The following is a 19,121-nucleotide window of genomic DNA, read 5'->3' on the forward strand; positions in this document are numbered from 1 at the left end:
GACCCACGAAAATACCTGTAGAGATCGGACGAGCTCTGTAAATAGCTTGATCAGTGGGTTTTTTTGTGATGGAAGGAATGATGGACGATAGATAAAATTTGCAAAAGAAACTATCCGAAGAGATGAATCGGATGATGGACGAAACTGTAAAAGAAATGAAATTTCTCTCCGATAAGCATGCTCTGTTTTGGTTTCCTTTTCCGTATTTCAGCGTTTCGCTTTTTTTTTTTTTTTTTTTTTTTCTTTCTGAGTTGTATCAAGTACCCACACCCTCTAGCATTCTGCACCGTCGAACATTTATGGCATCATCCATCCGGCATCATCCATCCATCCATCCATTCCTGCTCCCTCTTACCTTTATTTTTATTACACTTACCTATCCTAGCTGCAGCCTGTCCATCTACTTTTCATCATTTATTATTTTTGCTTTTAGATCTCTTTTTTTATTATTATTATTTTGTTTTTCCGAAATGATGTCAGGCGACTCCCTGCCGCTTGCAACACCCGACTGTACGTAGAAGAACTTAGAAGCCCTCTTAGAGATAAAGGGCAGAAAGCAGAAGGGGACAATCTCCTATGAAAAGGCCGCATTCCCAATGAATTACCAAATCCTATTTATGATGATAAGATCTATTGGTCATCTCACTCGATAAAGGATTTTTTGAATATTAAAGAAGCAGATATGAGATGTCCATTATATTATTTCAATTAATATAATAATAGATAATTGGGGGCAAGTAGTGCCACCCTTTTCCATAACGGAGCCTCCAAAGATTTGGACACGTCCTATCGAAGGAGAATAGTGGTTGGATGAGTTTTACATAAGATAAAAAGTATTTTACGCTTCTTAATTCAACTATAGTGTCTTGGCACAATTGATGTGGCACCAGGAGCCCAGTCCATTTTTTAAATAAACATAATTACTATAATTTTAATTTTAATTTTTTTTAAATTAGAAAAATCATTGTTTACTTTTTAGTAATATTGAACGCTTTTAATAGCCTTCAAGTGCTTTACTAATTAATAATCGAATGTCAAATAGATGAAATTCAAAAGTAATGTTTTAAAAATATGACCTTGGGAATGATTTTCATAAATATTCTCTGCCTTTGGGCCGCAAATCATGATCCAATGAAGGAATACTGGCTTGACCTTGACGTACCCCAGAGGTGTGAGCGGCCATCCTAAAATGTGGTACGTATGGTTGGAGTATGCCTGTGAAGAAAATAGAAAGAAATGTCCAAGAGAAAGAAAAAGGAAGAACCGAAGAACAATACTGCCGTGGTGCACAAATAGTTTCCAATATGTTCTGAGATTGTGTTTTGGACTTGCTGAAGACGACGTTGCGGAGACTAGAGATGTCTCATTTATTGATTACTCTAAGATTTTATAGAGATTTTATTTTTCTACCACAGAAATTTGTAATTAGTTTATTTTATTTTTAACTTTGCATCTCAACTTTTTTTTTTCACATTTATTACATTTTACTTTGCTTTCTCTTTCTTGTTATTTGTTTAATATTTGTTTTTTTTATTATAATATTCCTGATTCATCTGCCATCTCAGCTAGTACCCTGTATGCGTGCAATCGAAACACCCATTACTTTGCCCAAGCAAAGACTTTACCTTACCCTTCAGCAAAGGAAAGGACGAACTGCCTTACCCTTCAGTGAAGGAAAGGACCTCTTATTGGGGCTGTTCTTCCTTCGGTATATATAACTAGTAGTCATCTGCATATTGGAAACTCTCATCTCGAAACTCTGCATCTCTAATTTATATTCATTATATATGGAGTTGCTGTAACATTTTGGATTAAGGCAAGCAAGGAAAGGATCATCTGCGTGGCTATTCTGCATCGATCCAGGATTTAACCCAAGTAGGTATACCTTCTTTTAATTTCCTGATCATTGATATGAAGTTAGTTATAGCATGGAGTTATTATTCCAACTACTTTATTCTAATCATCAATTCCTTAATGGTTCATTCTAATCTATGTAACCTTCTGCATGACTAATAGTACTTATAACAACTTCGGAAGAGTAGAATTTTCACTCTTTTGTTCTAGATCTTTCAAATTCCCAGTCAATTCAGCACTTTGGGTGGGGTGCAAGTTATACTTTGTTAAAATTTAGGACACATTTTTTTTCCTGCAAATAGACTTCATTACTAGAAACCAGAATAGAACAAAGTTCATCATCCTAAGTGCAACATTACAAACATATTACATCCTGGAAGAAGCAACATTAGAAATTGGTGGGTCTTTGCCACTATAGAAATCTAGGAGGTAGGGGGAATAGTAATGCGGGGTATGCTTTCATAGAGGTTGTTAGAAGCTGCCCATTGTGCAATAGAATGCACGTATCAATTTATATCTTGATGGAATTCTCCTAACTTTCCAACTTTGAAACTTGCTTAGGAGTTGCCTTATGTAATTTATTATATATATATATATTAAATTTATAACATTTTAATAGCTAATCTAGTCCACCCTCCTAAGTCAATGTTTCCTTCAATATATATAATTATCTGCATATTGGAAACTCTCATCTCAAGCTTTTTTTATCAGAGAGCAGGAGATGCAATCTGTAGCTGGCAATTTACCCCGAATTATTGAGCAAGTCCATTTCCTTTTGCTTATTAAAAAACACTCAGACAGCTAGGCCATCTAATTAACCTTTCTTCTTTTCTGATTTCTTTTGTGATTGGTTTTTTCCCTCTAACATACTAAAACATTTGGCCATTTTTTTTTCTCTGTTCTGCAAAGCCTAAAGAAAGAAAAAAAAAAAATAGTTTACATCGCTTAGCTCTTTACATTTCAATATTCACTTTAATTGGGGTGGAATAATTTTCAAATGGTTATTATTCATCTTCTGAGGTGTTAAAGCTGAACTAGTTGAGAACTCCAAGGTATGTAGAAGTATTTTAAAAAGTTATCATTAAGATCAATCGGTTTATAGATTTTACAGTTTCAATTGTTATTACTAGATTCTTAGTTAATTATTATTATTATTATTATTATTATTATTATTTTATTTTTATCAATTCACAGTATTTTTCCGACTTCTGAGTGTGTGAGTATATATATATATATAAATGCAAGATTTAAGAGCTTCGCAAAGAATTCATATATAATATAAATTACCGTCCTCATCCCACACTACAAGAAATATTATTATTTCCGGCGATTATAAATCGCCGCAAAAAGTCTCTACATCGCCGCAAATACTTCTTTGCGACTATTATTTCCCCGCCGCTCTTGTGTCGCAATTGTTGAGTGAGGAAAAAAAGATCACGGCGCGAGTTGTCATAGCCGGAAATAGTTTTTTTTTGCGGCGACAAAATGTGGCCGCTAAAACTCGAATTGTGCGTCGGAATAAGATTTTAGTAACCTGTTGATATAAGAGTAAGCTTAGCATTTTGCGGCGACAATTTGTCGCCGCAATATCTTCTGATATGCCTATTAGCTGCGACTTAAAGTTTTCCTTCTGAATTCAGATTTACCATTTCGGCCTCTCTTTTTTTAAACACCTGTAGTCCCCCATTAAATACAATAGCCAACGCATGTAAATTTTTAATAAATCAACATATTCCCTAATAAACATACAATATCATGAACTAATCGTTTACATGATATAGATGTTTCAAATTCTCCCAACATGTATATATCAATATATCATTCATTCATCATAAAAATGACTATTTGAAATTCACCCCAACATCCCATATTAATAGATCAATGTAAGTTTACATGTGTACTCCTCATCTTTATTGTGTAACAAGGATTTCCTAAGCAAGTCTTGATCATCATGGAAGCTGCCTTCTTCATCTCAAAACCGAAAGTTATATCTCTTCATCTGAAAATTGGAAGCCTCTTTCATTGATCTCAAAGCTGCAAAAATTTAGATTCACAAATTTTTCTTTAGTTTCCAAAGCCCAACAAAAATTTAAATTGCAACTACAAAATTAGAAAACCTAAAAACCATTATAAACCAAAAGAAAATGGGTGCATGCATGCTTTTCTTCACTTGTGACATGAGCTCAGTGTTCTATAATATGATTTATTCTTAAATGTTGCTTAATTAAGAAGTATAATTAAACTGCAATATTAATTATTGAGATACTTAGAAAATCACAAAAAAATGCAATTCTGTGATATGATAAAAAGAAGAGCAATATTTAGGGGGACTAATTAACACGTAGATTTTGAATCTGTCACAATTGCATTAACCAAAACAATTATTTGTTGTAAAGCTGTAAAACCACAAGGTGTGAATGAGGTATGTAACAGTAAAATACATACGTGTGACTTGAACCAATTTGGAAAATTTGTGGCATGCAAATTGTCGACATTATCAGGGTACTCTTCACTGACATGCATGTAGTGCTCACTGGACAACAGACCATCATTGGTGATTAAATATGATATATACAATCTATTTAAGTAATTCAACAAAGGAAAACAATAATGTCAATGTCTAGTTGAAGGCACTTACTTCAGGTATTGTCCGATCTCTCTGCAATTATTAAGCACGTACCATTTTACTTTTAGAAACAGGTCATCGTCTAGTCGATGACGTGATGCGAAACCCATGGGCCTCACCTTCTGTCTAAAAATACTTAGTCCTTCTCCTACACCATCTTCTCCTCCATCAAAGTTCCGTTCTTGAGGATTGAATCTAGATTCGACATCATGGAGGTACATGGAACAAAAATTCAAACATTCTACATGAATACAGGCCTCCGCAATTGAACCTTCCGGACGGGCCTTATTCTTAACGTATCTCTTAAATTTTCCAAGATACCGTTCGAAAGGGTACATCCACCTATATTGAACTGGCCCTGCAAGCAGCGCCTCATGTGGCAAATGATAGGCTAGGTGGACCATTACATCAAAGAATGTAGGTGGAAATATCATCTCTAGCTTGCACAAAATGACGGCTATATCAGACTGAAGCCGTTCTAACACATCAACCTTGATAGTTCTTGCACAAAGCTCTTTGAAATATGTGCTCAACTCAGTCAATGCTAATCGTATATCTTGTCGTAAGTATCCACAAATTGCAACAGGTAATAATCTTTGCATAAAAATATGACAATCATGACTTTTCATGCCAGAGATTTTGCAATCGACAACACTCACACATCTCGCAATATTAGAAGCGAAGCCATCTGGAAACTTGACATCATTCAACCATTTACAAAAACCTGCCCTCTCAGCTCCATACAAGGTGTAACATGCATGTGGCATACTCACGCGTTGTCCATCCTGGATCAAGTGTAATTCTTTTTTTATATTGAGATTGGAAAGGTCACGACGTGCATTGACATGATCTTTAGTTTTCCCAGCAATATTCATCAAAGTTCCTAAGATGTTATCACATATGTTCTTCTCAATGTGCATTACATCAAGGTTATGTCTAAGCTTTAGAGTTGACCAATACGGCAATTGGAAAAAGATACTTCTTTTGGTCCAATTTAACTCATCAGTGGTACGCTTTCTCTTCTTTGTAGATTTTCCAAAATCAATATCTGGAATATTCTGCAGTTGATTAAGTATATCTTCTCCTGACAACTGCTGAGGTGGGCCATGATGCTCTGTGCTGCCATTAAAAATACTCTTTTTCTTTCTCCAAATGTGACCTAGGGGCAAGAATCGGCGATGACCCATGTAACAATGTTTTCGACTGTATTTCAACCACAAAGAATCTGTTTCTTGCTCACACGATGGACATGCCATCTTCCCCTTAGTGCTCCACCCAGAGAGATTTCCGTAAGCAGGAAAGTCGTTAATTGTCCACATTAAAGCTGCATGCAATCGAAAAGTCTCTTTGGCCTTGGCATCGTATGTATCGACACCATTTTCCCATAGATCTAATAGTTCGTCTATTAGAGGCTGCAAATAAACATCGATGCCAAGGCCAGGGGATCTTGGTCCTGGAATCAACAATGAGGTGATGAAAAATGGATCTTTCATGCATAGCCACGGGGGCAAGTTGTAAGGCACCAAAATCACTGGCCATATGCTGAAAGGTTTTGCCAAATTATTGAAAGGGTTGAAGCCGTCACTGGCTAAACCAAGCCGTACATTTCGAGGATCTTCCACAAACCAAGTGTGTTGTTGATCAAATGCCTTCCAGACCTCAGAGTCAGCAGGATGCCTTTGAATACCTTCCTCATTGACACGCTGATCCCTATGCCACCTCATATTAGCTGTTGTTTTACGTGACATAAACAATCTCTGCAACCTTGGCTTTAATGGAAAATGTCGTAGAACCTTTTGAGGAATTTGTCGTTGCTTATTGTTACTAAATATCCATCTTGATGACTTACATTTAGGGCACTCTTGTTTCTTTGCATTTTCCCTCCAATAAAGTATGCAATCATTTGGACAAGCATGTATTTTTGTGTAAGAAAATCCCAGGCCTCGCTCTAAGTTCCGTGCCTCTTGATATGATTTCGGTAAAAGAGCATTCGGAAAAGCTGACTGTAGTATTTGAAGAAGCATGTCAAATGACTTTATACTCCAGCCACCAAGTGTTTTAATGTGTAGCAACTTAACTGAAAATGAAAGTTTAGAATACTTAGAACAACCTTCATAAAGAGGACGCTGTGAATCAACCAACAACTGGTCAAAATTCATGGTTGATTCACTTCCGACTGAGGTTGAACCCCCAGCATAGAATGACTCGGGTGAAGGAACATTAGGGAAATTCCCTGCCCGAATGTCTTGTAACATAACATCAATGTCATCAATGTAAGGATCAGCTTGTTCGGGATCATGAAGGTCATCATCATCAATAAAAGGTAAATCTTCCTCCTCGCCGTGAAATATCCATGTCGTATAAGTTGGTTCAATACCTTTAATGAACAGATGTCTCTCTACCTGATTTATAGGTAGGAAATAATTATTTGAACAAAGGGTACATGGACACCGAATTTCATCACTTGTAGAATGAGATCGAGCCAAAGTAATGAAATCTTTAACGCCTGTCGCATATTCACTGGATCGAAATCTATCAGTGATTTTCATCCAACTCTTGTCCATCTACGAAAAATACCTAAAGGTTAAAAATTGGTAAATTGGGAAAAAGATCCTTTAAAGAATCATTCCATTCTACCCATATATGGTCCTATAAAACCAACAGCCATTTATGTTCCACTTGAAGAGATTTTGAAGAAGAATACTTAGTTTTATAGCGATCTAATATCGTGTGGGTAAGTGTTATTGGTCATCGCTCTTCAGTGTGGTATATCATTATTTAATAATGATCAAAGAGTTTGGTATTGGTAGCAAACAGAAAAACAATATAACTGCATCTAGTATTAATAATATTTTCACTAAGAATTAACAATAGCCTATGAACAGAATTGGGAATTAGTCCTGAGAAAAAACAATAGCCCACAAACAAAATTGACTTTTTATTTTTTATTTAGTAAAAACAGAGCATATATGATGTCAATGCAGTAAGAAAAAGAACCTGCTAACCACACAGATAAAAAAGAGTGGTGAAGATTCGCATAAAAAACTAATTCCCAACATCTGTGTTTAGGGAAATGTTTTCAGTTTCTAGTATAGAATCCCCTGTTCAATTGTTGGAATGATATGTAATGTTAGAAGGCGCATGTGTTTTCAGCATTTGAATGCTTAAAACCTGTACAATGGGAAAAACATCTATCAAGTTTACCTACTTGTACAATGGCAATGGCAGGTGGTAGAGTAGTGGTAGGAAATAAGGAAATGCAAGGTTTTCAATAGGAAACTGTCTAAACTATTGGATCTACGGGTCACTCTGACTAGCTGCCCAATCCACTGCTGAATCTTTTGAATGTAAGAAATAAAACAAAAAGATACAAAAAAAAAAAAAAAAAAGCATATTGCTAGTTTGTTTAGCTTCTTTTTTTACCATAAAAAGGAGCTTCATTCAAATTAGCGGAAAGGAAACGAACAGATGAAAGTGACAGGCTCAACTGAAACAGCTTAATTAACAAAGCAGTTTGACCAGTCTCTCTCCTAGAGTGTAGCAAGCAACATTAGAGGAAAAAGCAATCCCTATTACATCTGCAAATGAGGAAGCATTCTGTCCCAGTCAGCAATCATCTAACTGAAGTCTTTTGAGAGTGTGCTCCCAACTTTGTAGTAAGTCTGCACACCCATTGCTATTAGTGTAGGATATATTCAACGATCCACAAATCTAATCTCTTGATGTTATATGCTGCAAGTCCAGAGCTAGAGCTCAATACACTCATACTACCTGTTGCAGTAGCTTAGGCACCACCTTTTGTAGCCCATTTCAAACAAGAAGTGATCTCCTCTAGGTCCAAGAAATCATACAGCCACATTAAAACCGACTCTAACCACCACCCTCCCCACCCCCCCCCTCCCAAGGGGGCCCACCTACCGTCTCCACCCCATTGTAATGTAGTGCATACTTAACTTAACACAAATGAGAGAGACACGAGGAGTCAGGTAGCCGAGGGAAACACCCTAAATTCCCACTCTTTAAACTGCATTTTCCTAGAAAACCTAGAGAGAAATCCGGTAAGGAACCGCACTTAAACAAGTGAGTTATTGCTTTCCATGACAGTGAGCAAATTTGATCTACCTCATTCTGAGACTCTTCCCAAAACATCAGCACAGGCCATACTTTAGCAGACTGAACTTGTCTCATTAAATGGTTCTTCTCAAGAATCCCTTTATTGATATAAAAGAAAGGAAGTTAAAAAAAAATAAAACTTTTTTAAGGTCATTTGTCAAGAAAACTATCCCGTAGAAATCATACTCTCCAACAAAATTAATCGAGGAGAAAAAAACTCAGCACAAAAAAATTAAAATAAAATAAAAATAGAAGAAACAGATAAAACAGATAAAACGAAAGAACATGTAGTCTGCCAATTTCATAGAGCAACGAAACACAATGCATATATTGCTAAAAAGCAAACACTACAAGGTTAAAATGGAAACATTCAAATATCTAGAATTGGCAACAGAAATGAAAAAATCCACCTTACATAGGACTGACATGAGTAAAGGACAGAAACAGCACGAATTTCTGGAGAATGATCAAAACAAGTGAAATTCCTGACCTTGGAAAGTTAGCATAAGTGAACAACTGGGTGGCTTAAAGCATGAATCTAAATACACATTTACTTTGAAAGGAACTCCATGGGTGCATCTTAAAGAGTTCAAATCCTTTGAAAAAAGAGATGATGAAGTTCGTGCATTTACATTATAAATTAGATATAGACCTTCTAGGATTTTTTTTTTTTTTTTGATAAGTAAACAATTGTATTAATATAATAGGCATAGCCCAAGTGCACATTTATTTTTTATCACAGTTCTGAAGAATTACAGTGTCTTCAGAGACCTAATAGCTATGGCCATAGCTTTTATCAAAAAGAAAATGATCTGCCCATTAAAGAAGTTGAATAATGATATGTGCAACTAACCCATCTTGAAGGGCAAATACTCTCATATGCATAACAAGACTGGTATGCGCTCATCCCCCTTGATTTCTTAACATTCACCACACCAATCACTCTCAATGTTGTAAACAGGTCACTCTGACTAACATTAAAAAGTAAATGAAGCAAATACCAGAAGAATAACATTAAAAAGAAGAAACTCAAACCAAGAGGCTATACGATTTCAGAAATTACAATCAAAAGGCTATACGATTACATATTATACAAAAATGCATTACAATCAAGAGGACGATTTCAAAAATTAGAAGTGCTTTAACAGAATATTTTGCCATTTCAAAATCAACAGACCGACAAAGCCCTAAGTACCAAGAGAGAAACATCGTTGAGACAGCTCGGAGAGTAAGAGAAACATGAGAGAGACTCACCGGCGTCGAGAGGGCACAGCAGCTGAATCGACGGCGTACGCAACCGGCACACGGCAGAGAGACGACGGAGAGAACTGAGTCTCACTATCGGTAAAGGATTAGGGGAAAGGAAAAACGCGCGGGCCGGTTGGGAGTTTTCCCACCATTTAACAGATTAAAGACTTGTTGCGGCAGTATATAGGTCGCCGTAATAAGCATTCTTCTGCCACAATAAAAAACTTATTGCGTCGAAACTTATTACAGCGACATAAAACGCCGCTAAAAGTACTTGTTCCGGCGGCACTTCACAATGGACAGATAATAAACGTGGAAAAATGGAAATGGTCTATTTCCGGCTGAATTTTACCCGCCGGAAATGTTTTCAGCCGCAAATACTAACTTTTTTTGTAGTGCCATTAGCAATAATAGATTTTTCACACCCAATTCATTGGCCTCTTTTCCACCCAATCAAGGTGCTTAATTTTCCACTAGCAAAGGAATTGCCTATTATTTCCCTTCCGAAAGCCAAAATAGAAAGATAAAAAATAATTCCCAAGATGAAAAATCAAAGCTAAGCTACAGTACGTACTAAAAATATCACTGTTCAATTTTATTTTCTAAGCAAAGTAAATGGAAAGGAAGAAACAACGAGATAAACAGATGGATGTTTTTGCTTAACCACCTTGATCATATTATATGAGTTAGAAAAATTTGTCTTAGATACATGTAATTTTTTATGGAAATTTGCATAAAAATTAATGAAATTTGTATGCAAATAATTGGCACAGATCTAGTACTATTTCTCTAGGATATATACGAGGCATGCACCCTTCATTTGTTTAAACAAAAAAAAGTTTCTGCATTTTTATCAGAAATCTGTAAATATTAGTGAGAATTTGTATGCTTTGTATTAGGAACAAAGACTTGCAATATTTCTCTACAAAATAATGGATGGAGATGCTCTCACTGCTCATATTGACGAAAAGCTAGACGGCTTGACTTCAATTAATGCTGAAGAGCATTGCATATTTAAAGTGCATGAGCAGTTACTTGAGGTAAATAAGAAGGCTTATAAACCCGTGCTGCTTGCCATCGGTCCTTATAACGACCATGGCAAGGTTGGCCAGGGGCTTATGGAAGAGCATAAGCTGCGGTATCTCAAGCAAATGCTTCAAAGGAGAAGTGAACGTAGTGTGAAAGAATACATCATTGCCTTGAGGGATTTGGAAGAAAGAGCCCGGAATTGCTATGCAGAATGCATTAGCAAGACCAAAGATGAGTTTGTAGAAATGATGCTACTTGATGGTTGTTTCATCATTGAGCTGTTCCGCAAATGGGAGACGCTAGATCTAAGAGACGATCAACTTGATCCAATCTTTCAACTGGATTGGATGCTTCCTAAAATAGCTCGTGATCTATTGCTATTTGAAAATCAACTTCCATTCTTCATTCTGACTAAATTGTCCTTGATGATTGAGAGTAGCCAAACACCACTTCCCAACCAATCCGAACATTTAGGAGAACACACCATCGAGATTAAGCAGAAAAATGAAATTACTTGTCTTGAAAGCTCAACCTCCATAGAACAAAGTGTCCAGATCAGACGATTTGTTGATCTTGCCCTTAGTTTTTTCTATGGCTCATTACCATTTCAATGGAATGTCAATGGATCAAGTTCTTATTCAATCAAAGATACTAAGCATCTACTTTCTCGGCCGCATAAAGCTATCACTCCTCTAGTTGCAAACATTGTATATGAGCATCTACAGGTTGGAGACAAATTCAAGAATGCAAATTTTAAACATCTACTTGATCTGATACATACAATTATCAGGCTTTCAGTACTTGATATGGAACTACACCGTGCCAAAAAATGTCAAGAGGTTGGAGTCAAATTCAAGAAAGGAGAGATATTTAAAATTTTGTTTGGCTTGATAAGTGGAGTTGCAAGTCCTTTACTTGGAAAAATGGCAAATATGAAGCTGGGCTGTAAGAAAAAGTCAAGACGTTATGCCATAGAGCTAGAGAAATCTAAGCTTCCATATACATTTGAAGACTGGAATTCAGTACCTTATGGAGCGCAACTTCAAGAAGCTGGTGTCAAATTCGAGATGGCAGAGAAATTTAGGGACAAATTTGTGGAGAATTTTGTCTGGAAGTTAACAACACCTGATGCCATTGCATTTCAAGAGGCTGAAATTGAATTGGAGAAGGCAAAGGAATTTTTGGATCTACCTCGTCGAAATAGGAATGAAGAAGACGAGAAAGAACTTTGCCCAATCACATCCAAGATGGTAGAGAAATTTATGCGCCTACCTTTTCTGAACAAGATTGAAAACTGGAAATCAATTCCGAACGGCAGAGAGTTTAAAGAGGCTGGAGTCAACTTCAAGAAGGCAAAGAAATTTAGGGATACAAAAAATGTGATAAAGCCAATACCTAATGCAAGAGAGCTTAAAGAGGGTGGGGTCAAATTCAAGAAGGCAAAGCAACATACCACGTTTGCCATACAGTTTAGCAATGGGGAATTGGAAATTTCACCTCTGACAATAGAAGATGAAACTGAGACTTTCTTGCGAAATTTAATTGCATATGAGCAATATGATCCAAACATGGTTTCAAGTTACGTCATCGACTATATGTGCTTCATGGATGATCTCATTGACTCTCCAAAGGATGTCGAATTACTCCGTCGAAAAGGAATTATTGAAAATCGGTTGGGTAAAGATGCAGTTGTTTCTACCATGTTTAACAAGCTTGGTCACCATGTCGGCTCTTCACCTAGCAACTCCATTTATGTTAAAACTTCGATTGAAATGAACAAGCACTGCGCCAAACGTTGGAACGTATGGATGGCAAAATTGAGGCACAATTATTTCAATAGTCCTTGGGCTTTACTTTCAGTTTTGGCAGCTATCTTATTGCTTGGACTTGCAATTACACAGACCGTATTTTCCATTATTCATTAGGTTTTCATGTAGTGTCTTAATCTTATTTTTCTATTAGTTAATTTATTATAATGTAGAATTTAATAAGATTTTAGAAATTAAATGAGTCATGTGGGTTCTCACCAAGTCTTATGTTTGAGCTACAAACCACATTTCATTGAATAATAATGAGGAGGACACATCTACTACATATGCTTGATTCTTCATATTGCATTGAGACTGACCAACAGATGGGGGGGATAGTCATGGAAGTAGAACTTTGGGTCAACCCTAAATATCCAAACAACCAGTAATTGAATGTATAAAGATAAACTTTCCTTGAAATAGCTAGCTAGCTTGTAAAATTCTCCCTTACATGAATAGCGCATGACTTTTATAATATAGACTCACAGTGGTGTCGGGGGCCTGATTTGGCCACCCTCTGGTCTAAACGAAAAAGTTCTTTTACCTTTCTTCTCATGTTTTGCTTTCGATCTTTTGTGAATTTTCAAATGGTTCACTATTCATCTTTTCAGGTGCTAAAGCATAAAGCAGAACTATTTGAAAACTCAGAGAAAGAACTATTCTCAAAAAATTCTAAAATCAAGCAAAATATGAATTTTGCGGTTTCAATAATTATCTTTGGCATTATCCATTCAATACTACTTATAATTAATTAGGTCCTTATTTTTTTTTAATTATTCACTGTATCCTTCTGATTAAGTTATTAGATCGAAACCATTTATATAAAAATAGTGACCACAAAGAATTAATGGACAATTTAATAATATTGATCCCAATATATAGCAAGATTACAAGTGTACGTAGAATTTTCACTATTATTTTAGCATAGTAAAAGTCCAAGTCAATTCTGGTAATTTTCCATATAAAAGGAATGTACTAGCTAATATATATTTACATTTAGTTCAGCTGCTATTCTGTAGACATAAGAGAAAGATAAAAGATATGACCACTCCGGAAAATGGAAACTAATTAGCCACATTCAGGTATAAAAGGAATATCATATTTGATATGAGAACATCTTGTAATATATCTGGTTATGAATGTAAGTTTCTCTTATAAATAAATGATTATAGTTTTCCTTTAAAAAAAAATACCACCAGCTCACCAATTGTCTAAGTAAATTAAATGGCAATAAATTAACCTGTAGATGATTTTTAGCTAAAGCTCCTTGATTCTATTCTATTATAATAAATTTAGTTTGCCTCTAAATCGACAATTCAACATAATCCTCTAATCTAATTTAGTCGAAACTTGGGAAGATGTTTCGAATTAATTGGCAACACCTTGGTTTCTTACTAAGAGAACCAAGGATCAATCCCCCCTCCCCCATGTATAAAAAAATAAACAAAAAAATTTAGCCGAAACTTATATATAGTAGATCCATGGTTTATATATATATATATATAAGAGATTTGTTAATACCAGTTAGAATGTTCTTGGAACAGAGATTTGTACTATTTCTCTTGAAAATGAGGTTTGCTCTCTCCATTCCTATTGACAAAAAGCTTGCTGGCTTGACTCCAATTGTTCTCGAGTGCTATATATTCAAATTGCATCACAAGTTATGCAATGTAAATGAAAAGGTTGACAGACCCGTGTTGGTTAGTATTTGTCCTTACAAACATGGTAAGATTGGCCTGGAGGATATTGGAAGGGATGTTACATCTCCTATTGGGCTGGGCCAAATTGGGAGGGATACTTGTCTCCTTCTTAGGCTAGGCCGAGTTTATTATAGGGCCCTTTAATGACCCACAAGTTGCTCAAAGGGTAAGAGTCCAGGGCCTGAGTGAGAAGAAGCCCAAAACCTAGGTGATAAGAAAGCAATTATAGAGTGACGGGCATCCTAACACCGCCCTACCCATGCACATAATGATAGGACCATGCCGTCAAGGGTGACACATGCACGAGCAAGGATCACAATGAGGTGCCTTGACCTTGACAAGAACACGCAGAGAGTGGCCATGCCCTCCAGCTAGTTGCAAGGATGTGACCTGAGAAGGAAAAGCCCAGTCAAAGGCAGCAGCGTAACATCGTGTATGCAAGATAGGAAGTTAGAAATAAGAAATAGCTGTAAGCTATACAAATAACACCATAATCTCGAGCAATGCATAGCATCCCCTGGGCAACATACCTTTTCAAGGTGGGCACAAGAAATTAAACTGGCCTACGTGAAAAATAATAAGGCCACGGAAATGAAATCAAACCCAAGCAACAATTAAGCTTCACACAAGGGTTTATCGAGCAATTAAAACTTAAAGCACTTAGCACGGTTCCCTAGCCCGAGGACCCCAGGCCTTCTAAGCACATAAAACAGTTTTAAAAACTCAGTTTATTAATATACAATCTCTCCTTAAGAGGTTGTTCGAACACCCTGGCTCCTTTCGCAATGCCAGGTTGCGACTGTGCATATGACTAATCAGAGCGATGCTTGACTTCATGCTCCGTCCTTGATCACGACATCCTCTAGCCTCTGCCATTAAAGAGGCAATAACTTCAGTCTGAGAGCATTACTATCTCACTTGAGCCAATCTCACACGATATCACTTAGTTATTATACATCCTCGAGGGACCAGAGGAGCTCCACCGAAATAATGTCTCATTTCGACTTAGGGTTGTGATACTCATACACCCACAAAAATCTCATTCATTTTCCAAACACTTTAGACACACAATTTTGGACCAAAATTAATAACAACCCATTTCCAACACCACACATAGAACAACACAAGGTAAAATGAGAGACTTACCACACAAATTCAACACCAAAACCAGAGACCAACAACACTTTGGATTAGGGTGAATTAACCATCACAGCTGTTTCATACCAAGTGATGAAGCCAAAAGTCTCTTAATAATCCTGGTGATGTACAACAAGAAGTGGGAAAAACAACATATTTGCATTTTAAAATGCAACCAAGATTCACAAATCACATAACTAAGGCATTGAGGTGAAGATATGAACAGTATACAAGATTTTCCATGAAAATCACATCCAAAAACAATATTCATATATTCTCAACTCCAGTTGCCAACAAGGATTGGCAAAATCTAGTTGCCAGTAAGGCCAGGCAAAAAGTCTCAAAACCAATACAACCATAGCTCTGTCCCAAGAAAGATCAAACCGATCCACTCTTTTCTCCAATGGCTACATATGCGCTCTCTTCACCGAATTTCTACAATGATTTGATATAAAATCTTGGTGTATTTAGATTCTTCAAATCCAGCAAGTAGTATCAGAGCCTCCTCGTTCAATCGTTCTGCCCGTGAAACTATTGTTTCATATTTGTAAAATATGATTATGAATTTGTGCTGCTCTTCACCATTCAAATTATTTTTTGATTTGGTTTTTGAGTGGTTAGAAAGTTATTTCTCAGTTGTTTTGGTGGTCATCGGTTTACAGCTCGCCGGCATATTCTCCAAAACCACCGCTTATGGAGGTGAAAACCACTTTTTCAGTTTTTAATAATAAAAAAAAAAGGTCGTTGGAGGCACAGGGAGGAGACAACGATGTCCTCACTAGCATCCCCTTGTCGTGATCTACGGAAAAATGGTGTTCGGCTGGTCGGTAGAGTGGCCAGAATAGTGGCGGTGGCAACTGATTTTTCTATAGGGTCTCAATATATACAGGGGAACCAAGTTGTGGATTTTCTAATTGGGGTGAGGTTTCCTTCAACTTGATTTGGAATTAAGGTTATATATAAGCATTGCACTTGCAATATTGGCCTAGCCCCATTTCTGGGTCTAGCCGAGTTTAATCCATTTGGGTTTCTTTATTGGGCCGTATCATATCATAAGACCTGTAAACATGCATGGGTTGATCTTGATCCATTTGGTATTTGGGTCGATCAATCAATAGGCTTGACAATACTAGGTCACTCGACTTGACTTGAATCTAAAGTAGTCAGAGGTTTGACTACTCAGTTGACCAAGTCTAAGGGTTTGACCCAAATTCTGATCTCGATCCGAATGTGATAGAATAAAATAATATAATTTTATTATTTTACTAATTTTTTAAAAAGAAGTTTTTATCTTCTTCTTCTTCTTTTTTATTTTTTTATTTTTATTGATTTTTATTTTTTTTATTTTTTTCCTTTGAGTAGGATTTACTTTAAGATATTTGTTTTGATTGATTCTATAATCCACCTTACTGGAATAGAAGTTAATGAATCATATTTTTAGAACTTCACTCGTTGGCAATAAAGAATGATGTTCTTTCTCACTGTTTTAAAGCTCGACATTTTATAAATAACTTGGAGGAAATTCTTTTCCTACTGTGAAGGAAAGTGTTGAATTAGAGATAAAGGGAAGAAAGCAGAAGGGGACACTCTCCTATGAAAAGGCCGCATTCCCAATGAATTACTAAATCCTATTTATTATGTCCATTATATTATTTCAATTAATATAATAATAGATAATTGGGGGCAAGTAGTGCCACCCTTTTCCATAACGGAGCCTCTGAAGTTTGAGATTTGGAGACGTCCTATCGAAGGAGAATAGTGGTTGGATGAGTTTTACATAAGATAAAAACTATTTTACGCTTCTTAATTCAACTATTATAGTGTCTTGGCACCATTGATGTGCCAGCAGGAGCCCAATCCATTTTTTAAATTAACATAATTACTATAATTTTAATTTTTATTAATTTTTTGAAATTAGAAAAATCATTGTTTAAATTTAAGTAATATTGAACGCTTTTAATAGCCTTCAAGCACTTTACTAATTAATAATCGAATGCCAAATAGATGATATTCAAAAGTAGTGTTTTAAAATACGACGTTGGAAATGATTTTTGTAGATATTCTCTACCTTTGGGCCGCAAATCATGATCCAATGAAGGAATACTGACTTGACCTTCCCGTACCCCAGAGGTGTGAGCGGCCAATCCCAAAATGTGGTATGTATGGTTGGAGTATGCCTGTGAAGAAAAAAGAAAGAAATGTCCAAGAGAAAGAAAAAGGAAGAACCGAAGAACAGTACTACCGTGGTGCACATAGTTTCCTATGAGAATACAGCATGTATAGGCTTTTTATTAAATGAGGAAAACAATCATTTTAAAGGGATATTTTTATCATTTTAATTGCTTGTTTCCTATATATTCTGAGATTGTGTTCTGACTTGCTGAAGATGACGTTGCAGAGAGTAGAGATGTTTCCTTTATTGATTACTCTAAGATTTTATATAGATTTTATTTTTCTATCAAAGATATTTGCAATTAGTTTATTCTATTTTTAACTTTGCATCTCGACCTTTTGTTATTTTACATTTATAACATTTTACTTTGCTTTTATCTTTCTTGTTATTTTTGTAATATTTATATCTTTTATTAATATAATATTTCTGATTCATCTACCATCTCAGTTAGTACATTGTATATATGCAATTAAAACACCCGTTACTTTGCCCAAGCAAAGACTTTACCTTACCCTTCAAGAAAGGACTAGCTACCTTACCCTTTAGCGAAGGAAAAGACCTCTTATTGGGGTTGTTTTTCCTTTGGTATATATAGTTCAATAGTCATCTGCATATTGGAAACTCTCATCTTGGAACTCTGCATCTCTAATTTATATTCCTTATATATGGAGTTGCTGTAACATTTAGGATTAAGGCAAGCAAGGAAACGATCATTTGCCAAGCCAATCTGCATCGATTCAAAATTTAACCCAAGTAGGTATACCTTCTTTTAATTTCTTGATCATCGATACGAAATCAGTTATAGCATGGAGTTATTAACCCAACTACTTTGTTCTAATCATCAATGCCATAATGGTTCATTCTAATCTAAGTAACCTTCTGCATCACTAATAGTACTTATAGCAACTTTGGAAGAGTAGAATTTTCACTCTTTTGTTCAAGATCTTTCAAATTCTTAGTCAATTTAGCACTTTGGGTGGGGTGCAAGTTATACTTTGTTAAAGTTTCAGACACCCTTTTTTTTTTTTTTTGCAAATAGACTTCATTACTAGAAAACATAATACAACAAAATTCATCATCCTAAGTGTAACATTAGAAACATATTACATTCCAGAAGAAGCAACATTAGAAATTGGTGGGTCTTTGCCAATATGGAAATCTAGGAGGTAGGGGGAATAATAATGAGGGGTATGCTTCCATAGAAGTTGTTGGAAGCTGTCCATTGCGCAATAGAATGCGTGCATCAATTCATATCTCGATGAAGTTTCCTAACTTGCCAACTTTGAAATTTGCTTAGGAGTTGCCTTGTGTCATTTATGATAGGTTGGACTTTTCAAATTGAGGTGGTTTCTAGTTCTTTTACTGCTTGTATGGTGATTAAGGAGTCACTTGCAATTACAACCTTTCCAATGCTTCTTTCCATTGCTTCCTTT

The 19,121-nt window shown here is 35.9% G+C and overlaps 2 protein-coding genes across 2 annotated transcripts; one reads left to right on the forward strand and one right to left on the reverse strand.

Moving 5' to 3' along the window:
- Positions 1–4,488: 4,488 nt before the first annotated feature.
- LOC122294080 lies at positions 4,489–7,044 on the reverse strand. Its single transcript, XM_043102568.1, has one exon. It carries the CDS (start codon positions 7,042–7,044, stop codon positions 4,489–4,491), a length of 2,556 nt encoding a protein of 851 aa, XP_042958502.1.
- A 3,076-nt stretch (positions 7,045–10,120) lies between these two features.
- Positions 10,121–12,978, forward strand: LOC122316474. The gene has a single exon (XM_043133011.1). It carries the CDS (start codon positions 10,774–10,776, stop codon positions 12,793–12,795), a length of 2,022 nt encoding a protein of 673 aa, XP_042988945.1. The 5' UTR covers positions 10,121–10,773; the 3' UTR covers positions 12,796–12,978.
- Positions 12,979–19,121: the final 6,143 nt, after the last annotated feature.

Source organism: Carya illinoinensis, chromosome 1 (assembly GCF_018687715.1).
Source record: "Carya illinoinensis cultivar Pawnee chromosome 1, C.illinoinensisPawnee_v1, whole genome shotgun sequence".
Taxonomy (NCBI): Eukaryota; Viridiplantae; Streptophyta; class Magnoliopsida; order Fagales; family Juglandaceae; genus Carya; species Carya illinoinensis.

What these genes read in the sequence shown, in the direction of transcription:
- LOC122294080 (XM_043102568.1), bottom strand. Translation starts at nt 7,044, where the DNA reads ATGGACAAGAGTTGGATGAAAATCACTGATAGATTTCGATCCAGTGAA.
- LOC122316474 (XM_043133011.1), top strand. Translation starts at nt 10,774, where the DNA reads ATGGATGGAGATGCTCTCACTGCTCATATTGACGAAAAGCTAGACGGC.